Source organism: Ranitomeya variabilis, chromosome 2 (genome assembly GCF_051348905.1).
Source record: "Ranitomeya variabilis isolate aRanVar5 chromosome 2, aRanVar5.hap1, whole genome shotgun sequence".
Classification (NCBI taxonomy): Eukaryota; Metazoa; Chordata; class Amphibia; order Anura; family Dendrobatidae; genus Ranitomeya; species Ranitomeya variabilis.
Window position 1 is genome coordinate 636854521 of NC_135233.1, and position 25125 is coordinate 636879645.

At 42.0% G+C, this 25125-nt stretch overlaps 1 protein-coding gene across 1 annotated transcript in view; it reads left to right on the top strand.

The window, feature by feature from the left end:
• The window catches only part of LYST (lysosomal trafficking regulator), a 591077-nt gene that overhangs the window by 303741 nt on the left and 262211 nt on the right, over window positions 1-25125 (top strand). Inside the window, exons 24-30 of the mRNA XM_077289098.1 lie at window positions 259-428; window positions 2961-3191; window positions 3881-4047; window positions 15259-15408; window positions 18963-19154; window positions 20738-20877; window positions 23058-23264. Coding sequence (XP_077145213.1) covers window positions 259-428; window positions 2961-3191; window positions 3881-4047; window positions 15259-15408; window positions 18963-19154; window positions 20738-20877; window positions 23058-23264 — 1257 coding nt within the window. The remainder of the gene's footprint in view (window positions 1-258; window positions 429-2960; window positions 3192-3880; window positions 4048-15258; window positions 15409-18962; window positions 19155-20737; window positions 20878-23057; window positions 23265-25125) is intronic.

A 25125-nucleotide genomic window follows, 5' to 3' on the forward strand; every position in this document is an offset into this window, starting at 1 on the left:
GAATTGCACTGCAATACAAAAGTATTGTACCTGCAAATGTGTGATTACAGGTTTAAGTTCCTTAGTGGGGGGGATTCATTTTAAAACTTAAAAAAAAAATAAAAAAATAAAAAAAAAATTTGATGTAATAAAGGTTAATAGTTTATACACACCTACTAGTCTAAAACAGGATTCTAAAATATAATGTATTTCTAAAATATACTGCACATATGTGTGTGTAATGCAACACATGTAAAATATATTTATTTATTTTTTTAGTTACTGAATGCATATTTTCATCGGGCATCTAAAGAAGAGAAGGAGGCATTTTTAAAGAAAAGCGGTTTCTCCCTACTTGCCAACCAGTTATATCTCCATCAGGGTAGTCAAGAGGTTTTGGAATGTTTGCTGGAAATGTCCTTTGGGCGACATATTGGATTGGATGAGGAGTAAGTATCAAATCAATTATTCTTTACAGTAATTCATACTAGCTATATGTGCAGACATACATACTATAAATACAGTGTGGAACTCTGGCTCCTCAGTAGCTAACCATAGAGCCATTTACTTTATGCTAGAGATGGGCGGACACCTGGATGTTCGAATTCGGCAGGTTCAGCCGAACAGCTATTTGGGTTCGGGTACCAGAACAGTATCCGGACCCGAAACCCAGTCCGCATTCACTTGAATGGGTGTCCCGAACATCCAGTGTTTGCCACACGATCATGTGCATGACAGCGCGACAAACACCACTTCTGATCAGCAATAAAGTCATCACCGTCGGTCAGACAGCTGTGGTTCCCACAGTGTCAAAAGACAGCATGAGCTCTCAGCTGTGATTGGAGGTATAAAAATCTCTGACCGGCAGTGATTGTTTCACCACCGATCAGAAGAGGTGGTTTCCCCCCTGTCATGCACATGACAGCGCAACAAACACCCGGAGTTCGGAGGGCCGAACCCAAAAAGTATGATGGACTTCTTGGTGAAGTCTGTGTTCGGTGTTCTTGCCCAAATAGTAGGTGTTTGGTACAGGCACTGAACTTTACTGTTCACGTTTGCCAATCTGTACTTTATATATCTACTGTAATGGTGAGCTTTAAAATTGTCTCAATATTCTATTTGGATCCTAATTGATTTAAAACAAAAACTCCTTCCGTGGTACTTCAGAGGTAACAACATCAGTTTCCATTTGTGAATAATATACATTAGATCCCTTTTTCTTGCTACCTGATTTATGTAAATATGTTGTTTTAATAAATTGTATAGCCAAATATAAGAGGCCAGACGGTGCAGTTGTGACGCCGTTTTGATGCGTTGAGTGAGTTTGGTCTAGAAGAACTTGACTGGCCCACAAAAGTCTTTACTTACAACCTATGAAAAAATCTTTCTGATGAATTAGAACAGAGACTGTGAGCCAGGCCCTCTAAACAAACTTCAGCACTCTTCTGGATCAATGGGCAAAGATTCTCAAAGACACACTCCAATTCTTGTAAAAGGTCTTCACAGAAGAGTGGAATTTCTTTTTGCCGCAAGTTACAGGATATCTAATAATAAATTACTGAGCACTGCGGTTTTTTTGAACAATAGTTTCTGACCACATAAAGGGGTATTGCTGCACTCTAGAGAATTTGAATAACAAATTGTTGTGTACTTTTTCTCCTATTGACTTTTTTGAGAATTAATAATTTGGGGTTAAAACATCATTTTTGTAGAAAAATAACTTTTTTATTTTCACAGCCCAATGTCATGAAATGTGAAACTGTGAAATACTTCTAGGTTGAAAATTCTCACCCACAGATTAGTTCCTTGAGGTGTCTAGTTTTCAAAACTGGGTCCCTTTCAAAGGTTTTCTTCTATTATGGCACTTCAGGGGCTCTAAAGATGCAACATAACGTCAGCAGTCTACTCCAGCCAAAAGTGAAAAAGAACTCCTTCCCTTCCTAGCCGTGCCATGCAGTGTTTCCAAACCGTATTTTTTACCCCTTGTGGGGAGTTGGTGCATTCAGAAGAAATTAAACAACAAATTGTGGGTTTCATTTTCTACTTTGCCCTTACGAAAATAAAAAATATGGAGCTAATACAATATTTTAGCTGGAAAAGTGGAATTTTTCATTTATTCATTGTATTTTGTTTTAATTTCTGTGAAGATCTTGAATAGTTGAAAACTAGAACAACATAACAACACTTCAGGGAAAATGTTCAATATAGCAATTACGGTAGCTTAAAAAGTGAAATTATATATAAAAATAAAATATCCCCGGTGTTATATCAAAAGAGTGGTAACCACTCAAAATGAGGGAAGAAACCAACCACCAAAAGTATGGAAAAACCATGAAAGTCCAGACAAGATTATATAGATAAAATATATGTCTTTATTTAGATAATAATAGCAACAGTTATACTAAAATAAATTGTGTGCACGTATCAGGACAAATTAAACAAGCTGAAAATGTAAATTTGCAAATATAGTCAATATTACAGATGGTGGACCCAAGGATAAAAAGAAACCACAACAATATATTAGGCCATATATAATGGAGATATGTGGGCTCCTTGTAAGGGTATTTAAAAATCTCCAAAGATTAAATTAAAAAATCAGAAAAATGCATTGAAAAATTAATAATGATGATCATTAAATCAATAAGTAAAAAGGTGAAAAAACCCTGGTAGAAACAATTAAGGTGCAGCAGTGTCAAGAAATGAGAAACAGAAACTCCGTATAGTACTCAAAGTGCATTGTGCTCAAGTGCAAAATAAATAAACAATGGAGATCTGTACCTTTAGGTGCCACCAGGTCCTAATAACGTGCACACCCCAAACTAGCAAATTTCCTGACTGTTTGTATGGGTCTGTTGGAAAAAGCAGAGTGCTTATACCATAGGATGTGCGATTTCAACAAAATTAGACAAATACCGTAGTTGTGTCTGGATTTGGTTTTAAATTCAATACAAATGGCTAATAGTTTGTTTTTCCCCAAATAGGTTTCATGTTGATGAAATAAAATCTGCAAATATTTTCAGGAAGTGGTGCATCATCCCAGTTCTTGGATTGATTGAGAATTCTTTACATGATGCTCGCCTTTTGCACAGCTCCTTTTGCCTTTTGCTTCAGATGATTAATTCCTGCTCAAAAGTTGCCGATATGCTGCTTGACAGTGGATTGCTGTATGCCTTGTGTAATACATTAGCAACCCTATGTGGTATTCAAACAAGGTAAGATTTTTTCTTTTGCGATATTGATGTGAGCCACACAGAAAATAATACGAGTATACCCCTCACTGTAAGCAGTCATTGAAATAACGTTTGTAGATGTATATTGCTGCTGTGTAGCCAAACATTAATGAGGTGTTGCCATCTCCAAGATCCTATCCCAATGTGTAGGACGTGTAATAATAATATTAGCAAATGCCTCCAATTAGAAATGTAGTCTAGTTTTTCTGATTTGCTATATCTGTTTCCTCAACTTTCAGTGGCTAACTGAAAAGATGGTAACAAATTGATTATTACATTAAATAGATAGACATTTCGGATTACATTAAACTTTGGTTTCAGACTGCCGCTTTACGATACAACTCTACAAACCTACAGACAATGCGGCAGCTTGGGGAGTTTGCCTTGTTCTTTTTTTCTTTTTTTGGACTCATCTGTATATAAACACTAGGGATTTTATTACATCTTTTCCAACAACTTATATCATGCAGCCCAGTTCCTCCTCCTCTATACTATGCTGACCACAGATTGAACTGCATGAAAAACGTAACCAGATCCTTTTATATTTGTCAGAGATAATGGGTGTTAGAAGGTGGGGAAGGGGCCACATGGTCCGAATATATTAGCGTTTCATGTATTAATATACACCCACTCATTCAAACATGGCTAACTTTTTTCATTCCATCTTCTAGTGTTTCCCAGGATGAATATATTTTGCTTGCTTCTGACTTGCAGCAACTGCTGATAGCTGTTACTATACACTCCTGCAGTTCATCTGGATCCCAGTATTTCCGAATTGTTGAGGATTTAATAGTGATACTTGGATATCTGAATGAAAGCAAAAATGAAAGGTTGCAAAGTAAGAATTTTCAATTAAATGTGTTTTAAACTAACTATATTTAGTACTTAGCCAATATAAGAGTTATAATAGCATTGTACCCATCACAGTGCGTGAGAAATTATGTTTACATTTCTATGCACATGAAGGTGTTACAGTGCACCCGGACTTCTTCTGATGGACAGCGCTCACTTGATAGAGCAAACTGCCTCACGTGTGTGCGCATGCAGACTCCCACTGGTTGTTCTGTCTGCGCAGACGCGCAGTTTGTTGTGGGTGTGGACACAATGGCCAGACGGCGTCCCCTACCTGACTTATCACTGCTGATGCTGCGCTGATACACCAGGAAGTTTAGTGAGCAGCTTTAGCGAGGAGGTGAGGGGGCAGATCGAGCGGCTCCTGACTTTATCCAAATAGGTGATTATCCTCACTGCCACCAATGACTTTTTGTAGCTAATATATAAAAGTGCCATCTTATCTACATGTGTTGAACTCTAAAATCCCATACATTCATGAAACTCTTATACATACACTTATGCTATATATATGTGTATATGTTCTAAGTAAACATATTTCTTAAGGAGCTATTGCCATGAAATTTTCACCAGATGTTTCAACAACCCATCCAATCCACACAGCCGAATAAATCAAACCATAGATTTCCACAATTGTTATGTGTAATAATGAGAAATGACACAGAGAAAAAGTATTGAACAAGCTTAATGAAATTTTTTTTAATGCTTCATACAAAAGCCTTTGTTCGTGATGACAACTTCAAGACACCCGCTGTATGGAGAACCTAGTTGCATGTATTGCTAAGGTTTGATTTTTACAAATTCTTCCACACAAACACTCTTCAAAACTTAAAAGTTCCGTGGGCTCATTCTATGAACTCTGAGCTTTAGCTCCTTCCATAAATCTTCTATTGGATTAAGGTCAGGTCATTGGCTGTTTTGGAAGCTTTGGACTGTGCATGGCTCCCCTCCATGGAGTAATGCCGGCATACTCACCACATTAGCCATTCGTCGTGGTCCACTGCGTACTCCGTCTCCTGGTGTTGTGCACACCGCAGTCCCCGATGGCACACCTAGTGCACACATTCCCCTGGCAGCTCGCACACATAGTTAATTGTCCCCAGCCAATGGCAGAGAGGCTTTTAATAGAAGAGTAAACCTGCAAGATGGCTCCCAGACAATAGCTAGGGGGCATCTTGTTAAAAAGGCACCTTCCCCAATAGAGAGGTGCCAAGCAACCATGAATCATTAGGTAGTGTGGTAGTCTACTAATGAGTTGTGAGGTCTCCCGATTCTGGTGTAGTCAGTATCCTGAAACCATAATTCCAGGTCCTTGTTCAGCCAGTCCTGAACCCATAGTCCCTAGACCTAGTGTGACCAGTGCCTGAATCTCGTCCCCCGGTCTGAGTGCAACCAGTCCCTGAATGAACTCTGTCTGAGTCTCCATGTCAGTAACCATTCTACCTTTGGATCCTGGACCTAGTAGTCTGAATGAAGCCTGTGTCCATGTCACGGTCCAATGTTTTAAAATTCTATGAAGCACCTGTGGGTTCAAGATGCTCATAACACACCTAGATAAATTCCTTGATGGGTGTAGTTTCGAAAGATTGGGTCAGTTGTGAGGGGTTTCTGTTGTTTGGACACCCTGAGGGCTCTTCAAATGTGTCATGGTGTCTTCAGTCTCTTTGGGCCATATTTGCTTTCAAAAAATCAAACCGCACTCCTTCCTTTCTGAGCCCTCCCTTGTGCTTAAAGAGTAGTTTTCTCTCATATATGGGGCATCGGCGTTGTCCGGATAAATTACACGACTAATTAGGTGGACCATTTTCTACCGTTACCCTTGTGGAAATGAAAAATGTGGGGCTTAAGCAACATTTTTGTGAAAAATACGTAGTTTTTCATTATTTTCTTCCACTTTGCAATTATTTTTGTGAAGCACCTGAAGGGTTTGAAACTTCATAAATGCAGGTTTAAATACTATGAGGGTTGCAGTTTTTACACTGGCTTTTTGTTTGGGAGGTTTTCTGACATACAGGACCCTTAAAGTCGCTTTAAAAGTAATGTGGTCACTAAAAAATAGGTATTGTAAATTTCGTAGGAAAAATGAAAAATTATTTAAAGTTGATAAGGCAGACGTAGCATTTGGCTTACAAATACTCTTGTAAAATACTGCCCAAAATACTAAATGTTTAAACGTGGCCTCGGACTAGTTGTATGTATGGAAAACTGTAAAAGAGCATAAAGCTACTAATATTGCCAAAAGAAGGAATATTTAAACTGAGTAAAAAAACATCGGCATGATCTATTCTGGATGTAATAGAAGGTTCTGCATGCCCCAGGGCAGGAAGAACATTTTTCCTCTTTGCAGAAGTATAACGAAAGTAAGGATCACAATTATATGAGAGATCCCACAGAGGGCAGTTTAGTCTAAGCCTCAGATATATTTATATTTGAGCATCTTGGAGAAGTATGTCTTGGAGAATGCATTAGCAGAATAAAAAAATACAAAGGGGATAGCGTTTCGGGGCACCTTATATGGTGTTCTGGTGTCAATTCACATTTCTGACTGTCCTAATAGCTCACAGGGCAGAGAGGTTCCCCTTTTCAGTGTTTGCCCACTCCCGCTACAGAAATAAAGCTGAATAAATTATCAAAAATGAATTTGTTCCCAAAATTAGTACTAGTGAACCCAAAATTAGTACTAGTGAAAACTACAGCTAGTCTCACAAAAAATAAACCTTCACTCAATTGTCTACATGACTAAAAGCACCACACACAAAGGATAATAAAAAAAGCCAATAAAATATATAAAAATTATATATATAAAAAATACATATACAGTAATATAAATAGAACGTATAAGGTATGTAGATATGTGGTGAGGGCAAGTGGTGACCACTCAATATAAAAGGGTGAAACCAAAACCCAAAACATAAACTAAAAGAAAGAGAAATCCCAGACAAGGATAAGCATTTGTCTATCTTTATTTATATATATGTGTATATATATATATATATATATATATATATATATATATATATATATATATATATATATAAAATTGTCTAGGGGGAACTTCCGTCTTTCTGTCTGTCTGTCGGCAACTTCCGTCACGGAAATCCCGCGTCGCTAATTGGACGCGCCAGCTGGCTGTCATGGCTGCCGCGACCAATCAGCGACGGGCACAGTCCGATTAGTCCCTCCCTACTCCCCCCGTCAGTGCCCCCTGCGTGCTTCACTGCTGACACATGACCCGCACATGGTGCACGTCGCTGCACGAGGTTATAATGGGGAGGAAGCAGCGAGCGCTCACAATGCAGGACATGGAAATACAACGGGGAGATCACAGCGGCCGCCATCATCTGACCTGTGCCCGGGGCTCCGCACACTCCCGGGAGCAGCCACGATGTCCTCCGCCAGCGACGGCCTCCGTGCCGGACTACAGGAAGGGCGGACTATCACCCCACACGTGAACAGCTCTTCGGAGCCAGCCCATGTGCCGGCACTGTGGAGTCCTGCAGGGCGCCCCGTGTGAGCCACACTCCCGGCCGGGCCCTTGGCCTCTCTGTCATCTACACATGTGTCCTGTTATTGTTAGGCGCGGGCCGTGTGCTGCTCCTGCACTGCCGGAGATGGCACCTCCGCCACTCTCACTAGCGGCCGTACATCTGCTCCTCTCATGGACGCACGGGCCGGGGACGGTCTCCAGAAAGCTGCCATACTACTTGGGCTGTGTTACATACTTCTCTGTGTTATATACTACATGGGCTCTGCTATATACTACGTGGGCTCTGCTATATACTACGTGGTTTCTGCTATATACTACATGGGCTCTGCTATATACTACGTGGGTTCTGCTATATACTACGTGGGCTCTGCTATATACTACGTGGGCTCTGCTATATACTATGTGGGCTCTGCTATACACTACGTGGGCTCTGCTATACACTACATGGGCTCTGCTATACACTACGTGGCCTCTGCTATATACTACGTAGCCTCTGCTATATACTGCGTGCCCTGTGTTATATACAGCGTGGGCTCTGCTATATACTACGTGGGCTCTGCTATATACTACGTGGACTCTGCTATGTACTACGTGGGCTCTGCTATATACTACGTAGGCTCTGCTATATACTACGTGGGCTCTGCTATATTCTACGTGGGCTCTGCTATATACTACGTGGCCTCTGCTATATACTACGTGGACTCTGCTATACACTGCGTGCCCTGTGTTATATACTGCGTGGGTTCTGCTATATACTACGTGGCCTCTGCTATTCTCCTATATACTATGTGCCCTGTGTTATATACTGCGTAGAATGCTGTAGATAAGCCCTGATGGCGGTGGCTGCAGTTTGTAAGTCACAGATTCCCTTTAAAGGGAGGATGAATGGGCTCATGTATCGCAAGATTTTGGCCAACAACCTCCTTCTCTCAGTAGGAGCTTTGAAGATGAGTCGTGGCTGAATCTTCCAGAATGACAAATACACAAAACACACAGCCAGGCCAACTTAGAAGTGGCTCCATAAGAAGCATGTCAAGGTCCTGGAGTGGCCTAGTCAATCTCCAGACCTGAACCCAATAGAAAATTTTTGGAGGGAGCTGAAACTCAATGTTGCCAATCGACAGTCCCGAAACTTGAAAGATCTGGAAAAGATCTGTATGGAGTAGGCCAAAATCCCTGCTGCAGTGTGTTCAAACTTGGTCAAGAACTAAAGGAAACGTCTGATCTCAGTCTGTGTCTGTACTGTTACGTATTTAGGCTAACTGGTTCATGCAGCTTTACATGAACACCCGAGCCTTACACTATGGCTGGTCCGAACAACAAAAGCAATTGTTACCATCCACCTCTCGTGTCTCCCCTTTTTCCTCATAGTTTGTAAGCTTGCGAGCAGGGACCTAATTCCTATTGGTTTCTGTTTTGAACTGTGTTTATAGTTATGCTGTAATGTCTATTGTCTGTACAAGTCCCCTCTATAATGTAAAGTGCTGCGGAATATGTTGGCGCTATACAAATAAAAATTATTATTATTATCTCTATAATTGCAAACAAAGGTTTTTGTACCAAATATTAAGTTGTGTTTTTCTATATTATCAAATACTTATCTATATATATAATTGTCTAAGGGGCACTTCTGTCTGTTTGTCTGTCTGTCACGGAAATCCCGCGTCGCTGGCACAGTCCGGCCGCAAATTCGCCCCTTCCTACTCTCTGTCAGTGCCCCCTCCAGTCAGCGCTCACACAGGGTTAATGGCTGCGTTACACCGCGTTATGCCGCGGTGTAACGCAGTCTGTTAATGCTGCTATTAACCCTGTGTGACCAACTTTTTACTATTGATGCTGCCTATGCAGCATCAATAGTAAAAAGATCTAATGTTAAAAAAAATAAGAAATCATTATATACTCACCTTCCGGCGCCTTTCCCGCTCCGGGCCATGCATTGCGGTCTCGCGAGATGATGACGTAGCGGTCTAGTGAGACCGCTACGTCGTCATCTCGCGAGACCGCAATGCATTCTTGGGACTGGAGCGTCTCGAGGAGCATCGGTAAACGCCTCCCCTGGATCTGGGGGCCAACGGAAGGTGAGTATATAACTTTTTTTATTTTAATTCTTTTTTTTTAACAGGGATATGGTGCCCACATTGCTATATACTACGTCCGTCCATGAATTGGCGCGGAATTTCAACCACACTTCGCTAATTAGTCACTCCCGGCCGGCCTAATCCTGTGTATAAATTGCATTATTCTGAAAACTTCATAAATAAACTACATACATATTCTAGAATACCCGATGCATTAGAATCAGGCCACCATCTAGTTTTTTACAATAAAAGGCAAATTAATTATGTAAAAAAATCATACAATGTGATTTTCTGTTTTTTTTTTTTCTTTGGATTCTGTTTCTCACAGTTGAAGTGTACCTATGATATAATGATATATATTATTGCAGCGCCCCAGAGTCCTGGTCGTTGCAGTACTGTGGCTCCGCCGCTAAGGGGGCTATGGTACGTCTGATGGCACTGAAGGAGTTCATCTGACCAGGTATCGCATACACCAATACATTTCACAGTCGGGCCTCCAGGGGGAGCTAAGGGTGCTATTTATTAGGCCACTCCTCACCACTGTGGGTAAACTGGGGGTCAGGCAGGAAGTTAGACAGAAAGCTGACTGGGTTGGAACCAGGCAACACCTTGTGGCAGTGGGTGTTGTGGGGGAAGATTCGGTAGGGTCCCTGTCAGGTTTGGGACCCTGACAGAGGCCTGGCTACAAGAAAGAACGTCACGGGACCGTGCCTGCTCAGCATAGCGGCGGTGCCCTAAGAAAGGATTAGAAGCGAGATATATTGTGCAGAGTGAGAAACGAGATCAAAGCAAGAGGAGAAATACCAGTAGGAGTCGTGCTGTAAGACCGAGGCAACATCCTACTGAGGCGCACAACCGGCGGCCGGAACGCCGAGGAAGTATTTATAAATCTAGCTTCAAGCAATACTTCAAACCAACGGCAGGACAGTCAGTCTCAGGCGGGCTGTCTCACATACATCACCTATGAAGACATGGGGGGCGCACTAGGAGAGGGGCGACTCTAGGGTCCCGGAAGAGCTCCGAGCCTACTCGTCATACGGGTGCCGTCCTAACCAGAACATCAGGGAGGGACGGGGGAGAAGAACATCATCCGAACGAGTTGTGAGGGAACATCAGAAACAGACACAACAGTTGTGGGGTACTATCCCGTAAGCCCAGCAGGGGAGGACCACAACACATAACGCTAGCAGGAAGGCACAGATTTCCACCTGCAAAGAGAACTCTGGAGGTGCCATTGGGCCGGCCGGACTTGCGTAGCCTGGTGAACCGTATTCCGGACTGAGGACCCAGAGATCTTCAGTAAAGAGGTAAAGAGACTGCAACCTGGTGTCCTCGTTATTTACTGCACCGCATCACCACCACCATCCACATCTATTAGATACTGAGCGCCCTTCGGCAGGGTCACGGACCGGGGCCTAGCCACCGTGACAACCCCAGAGCAGAGACTCAGAGGCCCGGTACCGGGTACCCCTCGGCCCTGCGGCAGTGGGGGCGCTACAACTTGGCGTCACGAACAGGATCTACTTAAGCCTGAAGAATCAGGTCATGTGTGCCTTGGAACTGTGATTTATTGTGCTTGGACTGTGACTTATTGCAAAGACTGTGTATTGCCACTTGCCGCCAGAAGTTCGCGCCAAAACTGCCGCCATTACAGCGCTAAGGAGAGCGCAGGAGAAGAAGAAGGGCGTGGAAGTGGGCGTGAACAAGCTGAAGAGCGCGAAAGACAATGGCCGCCCAGTCTAAATATCTCGGCCCCTTGAGGACGTGTCCGTCAGCAGCCGAGATCCGCCTACTGATCCTCAATGGGGGGCGGAGACAACAAAAGCGAAACCGCCCACGAAGGAGAGAGCGGGAAAAGGACCAGGAAGAAGAAGTCAGCGATATGGAGGACGCCATGGCGAGCCGCCCGGAGCCGGAGCGTGGGGTCGGAGCAGAGGACTCCCCCAGCCACCCGGAGGGGCACCGCAACCAGGCCTCCACCGCTGATGCTGAATTCCTGCAGGCCGGAGTGGAAGAGCTCAGCGACCGACCCCGGCGGACGCAGCTGAGCACTGAGGCCGGGTGGAAGAAGATCTTCATCGGGAGCCTCGCCGGACGCCTGTCGGCAGCCTCGTCTGGTCCGGAGCAGGAGAGAAGTTCCAGGGCTCCGAAGCCAGAAAGCAAGGCCCTGCCGGAAAGCGGGATGCTGCAAGCAGAGATGACGACGTCGCAGCACAAGGCCCCGCAACCAGCGTTCCAGACCCCAGCGGAGACGGAGCAGACCGGCACCGGAGGGACCGCATCTGAAGCAGGTATGAAGGACAACCCTGCCCTGACAACCGACATCACTCCAGTGACTGCTAGTGCCACAGCTGCTGACCGTTCTAGTGACTGATCTTGCAGCAGCCGCTACCTCTGCTGCAGCAAATGCCCCTACTCAAGCTGCGCAGACCTCCATCGCTGCGTCCGATTTAACTGTACATGCAAGACGGATTAACGGCGTTTGTCCAGCACTGGGTATAACCCTGGACCTCACTTTTCCCAGGCCAAGAAGGGTTAAGTGCCAGGTGCAGCCCTGGAAGCCGTCCAACTAACCCTCGGAAACCTGAAACTGTAAATAGTTAACTGTTTGTTTCCTGCTGTTTTGCTGCTTTAAACCCGACTAGGGTTATCCTTAAAGGGATCCCTTTGTTGACCCGGGATCCCTATTGCTTTTTGTTTGTTTTCTACCTTTGTCAAGTTATCAAAGAACTGCTGAATCATGAACAATGCATGATACAAACTCCTTGTAAATAGTTTGCACCTCCTTAAAGGTGCTCCCTACTGGTTTTACTTAAAGAAGGACTCTTTGCTAAGATACCGCACCGGAGCCTCTGCTGAGTACGGACTGGTAGCTTGAGAAGATGTGCTACCTCATACAGACTGGATCCCCTCTTAAAGGGGATGTTCACTTGTTGCACTTAAAGAATGGTATTGCTTTAAGACAGATAGATAGCAATAATGTCTTGACAAAAAGAAAGTGATGATGATGCTTACATATAAAAGTTATGTGTATCCAACTAGTTGATTGTAAGAAATGTTTGGTAACGTTGATAGAACAATGAGGACAGAAAGTGAACCCGTACGGGGTTAATCAGTGAGTCCTCTTAGGAGTCATGTAGGGATGGCTCAGTGATTTCAAACTGAAAGTAAATGTTATGTTCTATACTGTGTATAGTAGTGGAAGGACAGTAGGCCCGGGCTGAAAGGGGCGGTCCTGTAAAGAAAGGAGAGGCAGTAGGTCTGGAGCATCTAGGACAGGCGGTCCTGCAGATTTAAAGAAGGAGTATGAAGTTAATTGCCTTATAATGTGTTATAAGAAGGTCTTTAGTGGATTTAGAGTGTACATCCTTAAAGGCAATGTTAAATTATTGTTCAACAATTTTGCACTTAGTAGAATACCCGGTTTGGTAAAAGAAAGTTAGTTATAGCATGTTGCTATAATATTTAACCATGTTTGTAACGTTCAAGTGCCCTCACCTCCCATAAAGGGAAGCCTGTTTAAATATGCTTACTGTTATTGCACTCACAAAAATTGTATGTCTTTTTGCTAACCTGTATTGTTGTTTTCTTCCCAGTCCCGGAGTACTGGATTTAACCGGGGGGGAGTGCAGCGCCCCAGAGTCCTGGTCGTTGCAGTACTGTGGCTCCGCCGCTAAGGGGGGCTATGGTACGTCTGATAGTACTGAAGGAGTTCATCTGACCAGGTATCACATACACCAATACATTTCACAGTCGGGCCTCCAGGGGGAGCTAAGGGTGCTATTTATTAGGCCACTCCTCACCACTGTGGGTAAACTGGGGGTCAGGCAGGAAGTTAGACAGAAAGCTGACTGGGTTGGAACCAGGCAACACCTTGTGGCAGAGGGTGTTGTGGGGGAAGATTCGGTAGGGTCCCTGTCAGGTTTGGGACCCTGACAGAGGCCTGGCTACAAGAAAGAATGTCACGGGACCGTGCCTGCTCAGCATAGCGGCGGTGCCCTAAGAAAGGAATAGAAGCGAGATATATTGTGCTGAGTGAGAAACGAGATCAAAGCAAGAGGAGAAATACCAGTAGGAGTCGTGCTGTAAGACCGAGGCAACATCCTACTGAGGCGCACAACCGGCGGCCGGAACGCCGAGGAAGTATTTATAAATCTAGCTTCAAGCAATACTTCAAACCAACGGCAGGACAGTCAGTCTCAGGCGGGCTGTCTCACATACATCACCTATGAAGACATGGGGGGCGCACTAGGAGAGGGGCGACTCTAGGGTCCCGGAAGAGCTCCGAGCCTACTTGTCATACGGGTGCCATCCTAACCAGAACATCAGGGAGGGACGGGGGAGAAGAACATCATCCGAACGAGTTGTGAGGGAACATCAGAAACAGACACAACAGTTGTGGGGTACTATCCCGTAAGCCCAGCAGTGGAGGACCACAACACATAGCGCTAGCAGGAAGGCACAGATTTCCACCTGCAAAGAGAACTCTGGAGGTGCCATTGGGCCGGCCGGACTTGCGTAGCCTGGTGAACCGTATTCCGGACTGAGGACCCAGAGATCTTCAGTAAAGAGGTAAAGAGACTGCAACCTGGTGTCCTCGTTATTTACTGCACCGCATCACCACCACCATCCACATCTATTAGATACTGAGCGCCCTTCGGCAGGGTCACGGACCGGGGCCTAGCCACCGTGACAACCCCAGAGCAGAGACTCAGAGGCCCGGTACCGGGTACCCCTCGGCCCTGCGGCAGTGGGGGCGCTACATTATAGATCTCTCCATTCTTTGTAGGTGGGAAAACTTGCAAAATTGGCAGTGTATTAAATCCTGATTTTCCTCACTGTTGATGTGTGAGAGTGTATATATACACATTTTGAAGTGTTTTTATTGTAGATTGTGCAGAAATAAAATATAAAGAAAAATAACTGTGCTATTGTCGTAATCGTACTGCCCTACAGAATAAGGTTAACACTTCATTTATACTGCATAATGATGAATGCCTAAACAAAATCCTTCTGAAAAAAACCTGTGGCAGAATTGTTGCTTTTAAACATTCACATTATCGAAAAAATGGACTTAAAAAGTTATATGTACCTGAAAATGTACCAAAAGAAGCCCTCAGACAGCTTTTTTGATTAAAAAAAAACAAAAACGTTATTACTGTAAAAATATAGTGACATAATAACAAAATATTTCTGTCCCAAAAATTTTTGGTTTTGTGTGCAAAAGTAGTAAAGCACAAAAAAAAATTCAGGCTTGTTATTCCCTGTAAATGTAACGACTTGGAGAATAAATATAACAAGTTATATATACTGCATGGTGAACACTGCAAAAATGACCATCCCCACGTGCTTCAGAGCGGCTCTCATTCAGTGATTACAGCGCTGTTACTGTAGTCACGGGTGACTATAACCGCCCCATCACTGGAAGTGAACGGCTAAAGGAATGATAAAACTTCATTTTCTCCCTGTAGCCACTCTTCCTTCCAGTAAGAGACAAGCAGAATTTTAACCTTATTTGCCCTCACATTAACTCTGTTTCTGCAGGTAAATAGTATTTTTGGATATAAAAGGTTCCTTTTACGAGATTGGATTTGACTCACAATAAGTTTGTGTTGGTGTTTTTCTTTTCCAGACATTGCTGTTGCAATGCAATTTAAAATTTTACACTCTGCTGTGGAGTTCATAAAGACAACCTCAAACCAAGATCCTCAAAATATTTTCACCACTTCTAGTTTTCTTCAATCTTCGCATGCAAAATACACTAAAAGAAAAAGTGCGACCGGTAAGTAGTAAGTGATTGATTGCAAAAACAATTCTATAGTTGCTATTGTATTTGTAGTTATGGTAACCATTAAAGATATTGTCCACCACGAGACAATTCCTTCTTAAATGCTACAGTGCCCCAAATAACACGTACCTGCTGGACTGAGCATAATGTTGGTGCTGTCTCTCTCAGCACCAACATGCCAGTTCCATCAGACGAAATTCAATGAGTGCTGTTAGGCATCGCTCCGGCATTGCTCCCGTTCCCGGGGTTAGGTATGTGTTTGTTTTTATTTTATTTGGGGCATTGTAGAAATTACGGAGGGGTTATCCAATAGTGGACACCTCCTTTAATTTTCAGTAACATTAAGGTTGTATAAGCTTTATGGTATAGTTATCATGCCTGATATTTATGCATCCCATAGTTAGTGTTGCTAGATTTATTTTACACACGTATACAGCGCTTTACAGACATTATCATCGCTGTCCCCGATGGGGCTCACAATCTAGATTCCCTATCCATATATCTTTGGAGTGTGGGAGAAAAGTGGAGAACCCGGAGGAAACCCACACAAACACAGGGAGAACATACAAGCTCCTTGCAGATGTTGTCCTTGGTGGGATTTGAATCCAGGACTCCAGCGCTGCGGAGCTAACCACTGAGCCACCAAGTTGCCCATTTGCCTATTTGCATTGTTCATTAGCCTACTGAGTTGCTGAGAAATCCAATGTTCCTGAGGCTTAGTATTTCAACATATTAAACAAAAAAATCTAATACAAGGATATGTGATGAAACATGCTGTTGAAAGGGATTATTTTGTGAAATAATTTCTATTGATCTTATGAAAATGTCATGCTAAACATATTTTTATACATAACACTATTATAGCAGAATTTCTACTGCTTGTTGTCAGACTGAGGTGGCATTGTGGCCCTCGGTCACCAATTCCCGGTCGTCACATTCTCCGCACATTTCAATGGAAAGATTGTGAAAGTATTTGCATGCAGTTTTACCACAACGCCAATTTCAAATTCCTTATTTATAGATGCACATTTTGCAGATAAACGACAGACTTGTTTTCAGGGTATTACAATTAAATTATCTTCTAGAAGTTTTTAAATTATAACATTTTTAGAGCAAGTTGATAATAAAGTTTGCATTTCTTCCATATTGCTTATGGTTGCTCTACATATTGGTGTGACGCCTATTTTAAGGTTATGACCCACAAACAACTCCCATAACCCATCCCCAATACAGGAAGTCAATGTTTTACTGATGGGGTCTCACCTTAGCAACAGCTCATTAGAACAGGTATCATGCTCCCCTTATCTAAATGAATTGCAGCTATGCATTTGCACCACTGCTGCTCTCACTGTGTAAAAGATTGTGTGAGAACAGTCAGCCATGCGCATGTAAGACCACCCCTCTATCTAAAAAGGAGGCAAAGGACCTCCTACCCGTAATCAGTCGGTACCCCAATTGTGGGACCCCTACAACTACAGATCTACCAATCGTGTTGTACAGGTTTACACATTCTTCAAATTATGAAGAGCAGTTTTACTCCGAGTGCAAAATGATGATAGAAATGTAAAAAATTAATTTATTTTAATTATCTAAACATAAAGGGACACACACATTTGTTTGTATTAGTCTGATGTCTCACCTTGGCCTAGAGACCCTATTAGCTCTGAGTCGGGATACTTGTTCATACAAGGGCATTCCACAGGTATCAGCAGTCCTTAAACTGCAGGAAGCTGTCAGGTGATTGGTGGGGAAACCGCCCCTGCGGCAATATTGAGAAGGCTATGGCTTTTCTATGTCAGCTCAACCTATGCTTCTATATAATAATAAACTAGGTAGTTTGGTAATAAATTCTGAGACAGTGTATTAACTATAGTCTGTCAAGTAGAAGCGTGGGCACCAATTCCTACACTGGGTTCAACGAGGGAATTCACCTGTACCCTGTGGACAGTCTGAGTCTGCAAATGATGAGAGGCTGTGTGCAACAGGAGGTTCTGTGTCAGTGTGGGAGCCGGAGCAGCATCAGGCTTGTGAGGTCAGCAAGTTATCAGAAGGGGTCACCAAGTGGCATAACTTTAGGAACAGCAAGTAATCAGAAGGGGCACCAAGTGGCATAACTGTAGGGACAGCAAGTTATCAGAAGGGGGCACCAAGTGGCATAACTTTAGGGACAGCAAGTTATCAGAAGGGGGCACCAAGTGGCCATAACTGTAGGGACAGCAAGTTATCAGAAGGGGGCACCAAGTGGCATAACTTTAGGGACAGGAAGTTATCAGAAGGGGGCACCAAGTGGCATAACTTCATGGACAGCAAGTTATCAGAAGGGGGCACCAAGTGGCATAACTTTAGGGACAGCAAGTTATCAGAAGGGGGCACCAAGTGGCATAACTTTAGGGACAGCAAGTTATCAGAAGGGGCACCAAGTGACATAACTTTAGGGACAGCAAGTTATCAGAAGGGGCACCAAGTGACATAACTTTAGGGACAGCAAGTTATCAGAAGGGGGCACCAAGTGGCCATAACTGTAGGGACAGCAAGTTATCAGAAGGGGGCACCAAGTGGCATAACTTTAGAGCAATGTTTGATGAAGCAAGAATGTTATTGGAAGCATATTACTATATTGGCAATCTAATACCCATAAGTTTGTTGAAATAACAGTGACCATTTAATACATTTGTACTGTGAGTTTCTTTGGTACATTACTAAAGATTTCCCAAGCCACTGAAAAACTGTAAAAGCGTCGGCTTGATTATTATTTCATATGGTTTTGGCCCAACTAAAGTACATAGCCAGCTGACCTTTCACATTTTGGCTGTGTGTGTATAAATAAAACAAATCAAGTAATTTCCTATAAGACTAACAGAGCTTACAATATTAACCCATTTATGTTATTAATTGCCATGCATGCAAACACCAATATATGGGCAGTGCTACCAGAAGACAAAAAACAAAAATGCATGTCAGAACTTATTTAAACTTCCCAACCACAAAATAAAGCCGCAACAAAAATCTGTTTGGCGCATCCCACCATTTCTTAGCAATCACATATCCAGGTCAAAGACATCATCACTGATGCAGAAACGTAACGGAAGGGTGGTGAGGATGAACCAAAGGAAGACCTCCAAAAATGCTCATTTTGAAATGAAGTGGGTAGCATTTCAAATAGGATTATACAGCCGTTTTGACATTAATTTTTAAAGCAAGTACATCAGCCTCATCAAGGGTATGCACACTGTATTATAATGTTACGTAACAGACCTTCCCTACAGCTCCATGGTACAGCTTGTAAAAACAACCTTTTTGTGTAAATGGGATTCTTTAAAACACATTACCAAGTAACAGCTTGCAAATCAAGTGTGCATATGTGAACTTTCTATTTTTCTGACCAGCCAATAATTTTATACAACAGCATATACAACCAGGATAATCTATCTTCTTTACTTATTTCATTAAAAATATGAAACATTTAAATATTGTAAAAATAATAAAATAACAGTATAGAAACTATTTACTTTTGTTATACACTTAAACAATGTATGTTTGCTTCCTAGGTGCACAAAGGTTACCTTTTGCACAGTCAGACCCTCTTTTAATGACTATGCGTTCATTTGCAAGTAGTGCACTTACAGAACTAATGCACAGAAGAATGAGTCAAGAAAATCCAATAAGCGCTTCTGAATCAGAGTTTGTGCAAAGACTTCAGCGATTGACAGTTCTTGGTGTCAACAGACTTATTTATCAAGGTTTACAAAGCTTTTTTGTTGTATGATGTTAAAAAAGTATAATTAATGGCAATCATACTTACCAATATCAATTGGCCCAGGTTTATTAACTAGATATTTTGCACTCGTGACGTCAAAGAGGCAAAAATATATATATATATATCCTTGAGACCTCTATGGTTACTGATCCTCGGCAGCTGTGAGCGCCACCCTGTGGTCGGCGCTCACAGCACACCTGCAATTCTGCTACATAGCAGCGAACATCAGATCGCTGCTATGTAGCAGAGCCAATCGAGTGGTGCCTGCTTCTAGCCTCCTATGGAGGCTATTGAAAAATGGCAAAAGTAAAAAAAAAATGTGAAAAAAATATATAAAAGTTTAAATCACCCCCCTTTCGCCCCAATCAAAATAAATCAATAAAAAAACCTCAAACCTACACATATTTGGTATCGCCGCGTTCAGAATCGCCCGATCTATCAATAAAAAAAAACATTAACCTGATCGCTAAACGGCGTAGTGGGAAAAAAATTCGAAACGCCAGAATTACGTTTTTTTTGTCGCCGCAACATTGCATTAAAATGCAATATTGGGCGATCAAAAGAAAGTATCTGTACCAAAATGCTATCATTAAAAACAACAGCTCAGCACACAAAAAATAAGCCCTCAACTGACCCCAGGTCATGAAAAATGGAGACGCTACGAGTATCGGAAAATGGCGCAATTTTTATTTTTTTTAAGTTTAGAATTTTTTTTCACCACTTAGATAAAAAATAACCTAGTCATGTTAGGTGTCTATGAACTCGTAATGACCTGGAGAATCATAATGGCAGGTCAGTTTTAGCATTTAGTGAACCTAGCAAAAAAGCCAAGCAAAAAACAAGTGTGGGATTGCACTTTTTTTGCAATTTCACCGCACTTGTAATATTTTTCCCGTTTTCTAGTACACGACACAGTAAAACCAATGATGTCGTTCAAAAGTACAACTCGTCCCGCAAAAAAAAAAAAAAGCCCTCACATGGCCAAATTGACGGAAAAATAAAATAGTTATGGCTCTGGGAAGGAGGGGAGCGAAAAACGAACACGGAAAAGCGGAAAATCCCAAGGTCATGAAGGGGTTAACAGCTGAAGCTTCCAGCCCCAACAACTGACACTTTTACATGCACATTTACATGGGCAGATTTTTGTTCATAGATAGTGAATTACTTAGTCAGCCTAACGCTTTTATGTCAACCAGAGGGTCGATACTAAATACTTGAGGGCAGCGGTTCATACCAACACTTGTTCTCATGGTTGGCAGCTCTCAACGTATCTGCATCCTCAGGCTGTGGCTGTAGTAGAATAATACACTCTGTGGCTAAGCAAGTTTTGCCTTTATTTATATATATATATATGTAGTGTCCCAAATTTCCTTTGCATATAACAGTTTCAGTGAGTAAGAATTAAAATGTGCTGCAACTCTCCATTTAAAGTCGTCATATTTTGTACTTTTGCTTCATTCAAAAGAACTCATTTCTATATTTGTGCAGATAGAGATAAGATTTAGATGCCAATATTTACATTTTGTGAACATGACATTTGCTTGATTTTGTTTTTCTTTGTTTTAGATGTTGCAGAAGAAAAAGTGGACCCCGATTTGTGTTTAGAAGCATCTGAAGACGAGTTACATTTGAATGTTTTCCATGTAAAAAAGGAATTTCAAAGTGAATTATTAAGAATCATGATTGAAGCAATCATGCTCTCATTCGTATGTGACATTTTTTTTTAAATTACCAACATATGGTTTTCTTATATTTGTAATGTTTGTGCTATTTGATGATCCATGTTTTCAGTAAACAAATAAGGAACAAACTTTAGCCCATGACACCAGCAGACTGCTTTCAATGCTGCGTCAGGATGGTCTTTCACCTCCTGATACTGAAAGTAGAAGTGCTGGGTTAGGCGTTTTAGCTTCTTCTGTATTGATACCTTTAGGCATACAAAAAATTCACATTTTTTAAGTATTCAGTTTTTCTTGAAATGTGAAAAGAAACAAGTAAAACATGAACACTCAAGTCTAGGCTTATTTGGGGCAATTTCACAAGTCATATTTCTAGATCAGTATAAATAAGAGTTCTGAATTTTTAAGTCCTAGCAGAGTAAGATGCAGAGTTCCCATAGATGAGCACTTTACTTTTGTACATCTGAAAACGGCCCACAATATGTAGCAAGAAAGAAAGCAGATAATAGGCACTTAAAAAATGGGTGAATAGAAAAGGAAAGATTAGAACATAACTAATATACATTGTGTCCGTAAAGTCATGGTGCACATTTGACCAGTCACTGGAAATCAGCAAAAAACGATAGAAATGGGAAATCTGCTCCAAATAAAAGAAAAACTCTCCCAGTTTCATACATATTCAGTGCAGTTCGATGGGGGGCTCTACACACATCCAAAAGATAGTGAAGTTCTTGCCACACACGGGCAAGGACGTCTGGTGTAACAGAGTGAATAACATCTGTGATTCTCTGTTTTAAGTGATTAATGTCGTTGATATGTTCAATATACACATGTTTGTTCACATAACCCCAAATGTAAAAGTCTAAGGGCTTTAGATCCGGGGATCGTGGTGGCCATGGCTTGACAGAACCCCTGCCTATCCACCACCGAGGAATGTTCTATCCAGAAACTCAAGAACAATGGTTGCATAGTGTGGAGAAGCGCCGTCCTGTTAAAAGATGACACCTTCTGGAAATTGTGGCACTGCATACAATTCCAACATGTCAAGATACCTGTTTGCTGTCATAGACTGCTCCGCGAAAAAAAATGAGCCTATCACAGTGTTTCTCCACCGCCGGTTTCCTTCAACTGCTTATTCCTATGTGGTGGCTCTTTGTTATAAACACACCGATATTCACGTAGCACTTTGGTCACAGATTTGAATTTGGTGTTTGCCGTCAGATCGCTCCGCGAAAAAAATGGGCCTATCACAGGGTTTCTCCACCAAAACTTCCAGTTTCCTTCAAATGCTTATCCCTATTCCTATGTGGTGGCGCATCATTATATACGCGCTGATATTCACGTAGCACTTTGGTCAAGGATTCGAATTTAGCGAGCCACAGAACACACTGAACTTTCCTCTGTACGCCCACATCTCGACTGACATGGAAAACCACACAGCTGGCATAAGCTTGTGGTTGTATAATGTCACAGACCTTGCAGTATATTAATCAGAGTTCAGTTTATCAGGGGTTAATCTGACTGGGGGCTCAGCAACAGCTTAAATGAGTTTGTGTTGTTTGATTGTTTCTTGTTATCTTTCCTCATGAACAGGTCTGATATGATTGCTCCAAAATGTAGACTATAAATAGATCCCGTGATTGGTCAAAAGTGCCCCATGACTTTACGGACACACTGTAGATCAAGAGAAGTCTATGAATTTGTTACCCATCACTCAGCAGGACAGAGAAGAGATGCAATGTTTAGCAATGCATCCTGAATTAAGGATTGGATGAGAAATCATACAATCATCTCAAAAAGTAACAATTAAAATGCTACACTGTAATAGCTTTTTTGGGGGTGGAGTGTGGATCAAATTATTTTGTTTGCTTTTGGTTTGAGTAGGGTTATTGTCTTCGAAAGGTTTTCATAGATACACTGGACTCTCGCTTTGTTCCCAACTCCTATACAAATAATGACTTTTCATTTTTCACATTATGACTGTTACTTTGAGATGGAGGTCCAGGAGAAATTCACTTGTAGCGCAAAGTTCAGTAATAATTCTGATCGTTTTTAAATATTCACTCACATGTTGCAGAAACCACCACATTCTGAAGTATACTGTATGCAACAAATCTGTCATATGTGAATGTAATCGTCTTTCCAATGACTGCATTTGAGTTTTCTTTGCTGTATATGTTCTAATTCTAGGTTTGCTCCTTCTGCAGGGCTCAGGTAAAGTGAGCACTCCAAAACATCAGTGGAAGACTATACTACATCTATGTACTGATACTTTTCGTCTTCAGCTGGTAAGGCTTTTGGTGCATCTTTTGTCACCTTCACAGTCAACTGAGAATCGAATAAAAGTTCTTCAAATAGTCAATGAACCAAAACATCAGGATATTTTAACAGAATGTTTCAGTTCTGGTTTGCAAGTAAGTGTTTACTCCAAAGTGTTATATTTCTGACAAACAATCCTTTTCTGAAATGCTGTTGATATATTTCTACTGTTATTTATTTTTTTATTAGAACAATATTTACAGATTTATGTGTCATCTTTTATTCTAAATTCCGCACTTTAGGGGAACCTGCCATTTGATTCATGCTGACGGAACCATGGGCAATTACACTGCAAGGGAATTGTGCCTTTTTATGTAAACAGGCTGCTGATCACCAGATGAATGAGCAAATGCTTGTTCATCAAGGGCTTCATCTGTTGCATAACATAAAAGATCATCTTTCTCTGTAGTGCATCGTCCTAGGTACAAAGGACTCATGCTGCCAAGAACCATGGTAGCCTATGCGCACTGAACAATCTAGTCTAGATTGCTCAGTTTGCATTATTTGCTTTGGCCTGCCTATGTAAACAGGCAGTCAAATGACTGCCGACCGGTTAAAGTTGTCTCATGCTGCCAGTTGGTTGTGTAAATGGACTTTTCCTCTAAAACTCTTTCACAGAGAGCATACTTTGAAAAGTCCTCTAGTGACTATGTGGCTAACTAGAGTGAGGCCGGTCACTGGCAACTTCTCCCGACCCCCACAAAAATATGTATGCCTCTGGTAAAGGGCTTTTGACTAGAATGAGGAATATAGGATGATGATGTAGCTATATAGCAGTCTTCATTTGCACACTGCGAGTAACAGGTAACTACTACTCGTAAGCCAGCAAAAACCTCCACAAAATGTACTGATTACTCATCTGTAAGTCACAACTGGTGAATCCTCTCTACTGCGGGAATCGGGCAGGCAATATACAGGAATGAAATGAAGAAAAACTGACAGCGAGTAACCAAATAAATCAGGGTACTTTCAAAAAGTCTAAACTAACTAGTATTAATCACTCACTTTTTCTGGGTGGGGGACTGCCATTGTGTCTCTCCACTTCCACAAAAAATATATCAAACCCATATATAATCCTCCGACTGGCAGTAAACATCCAGTGGGCACAGCACCAATCCATTAAGATTTATTTATTTGGTTAATAATTATCAATAATAATATAGAAACATAGGGACATCTATGCATTTCAGGCTCTCTCTCCTTCTAAGGATACCACGTTATAAACCCTCACCATATTAAATATCTTCTTGCTGGTGTATTTCAGCCTCCTTCCTCCTCTTTCTTGGGACACCCGAAATTACACTTCACAAAGATTAAACTTCTAATAAGGAGAAGTATCAGACCTCATCTCCTGGGCTGTGTAAGCTGTGTGGAGATGACATATCCTTAGGTAACGCCCAAGTACGGACTGGGACTGAATTCAGCCCTGGCATTTGAAATCACACAGGCCCATGTTGTCACGTCCCCAAGCACCAGATGTATGATATATTACTAATATTAACCTAGAAGGAGGAAAGCAAGATTTACTACAAGAGCAATATTTCCAATGATACCCGTGGCCTGCTGGGATAAGTGACTGAGTCAGCGACTTTGTGCTTCGTCAGAGCTCTGAACAGTATGGGTGTCTTGAGAACACCAATTCTGTTAACAACATACCATGCAAGGTGGCCCACGACCAGACTGGCCCTCATGGCATTTGCCATATGGCCAGTCCGGCCCTGGTAACGCCTCACATTGAGTCGCACAAAGCCACTCCCAGATTGAGTTCTAATTAACTCATGAATTGCCTCTGAATAGCTATCCATGTGACAGTGTATTAGCCACAACTTTTAATCATAATTAACTGTGACATGGGATTCACACTACACTAAAACTAAGGCCGGTTTCACATGTCTGACATTAACGATCCAGGTTACAGACTGTGAGATCTGGACAGGCTGCAGGTTTTCGGACCCA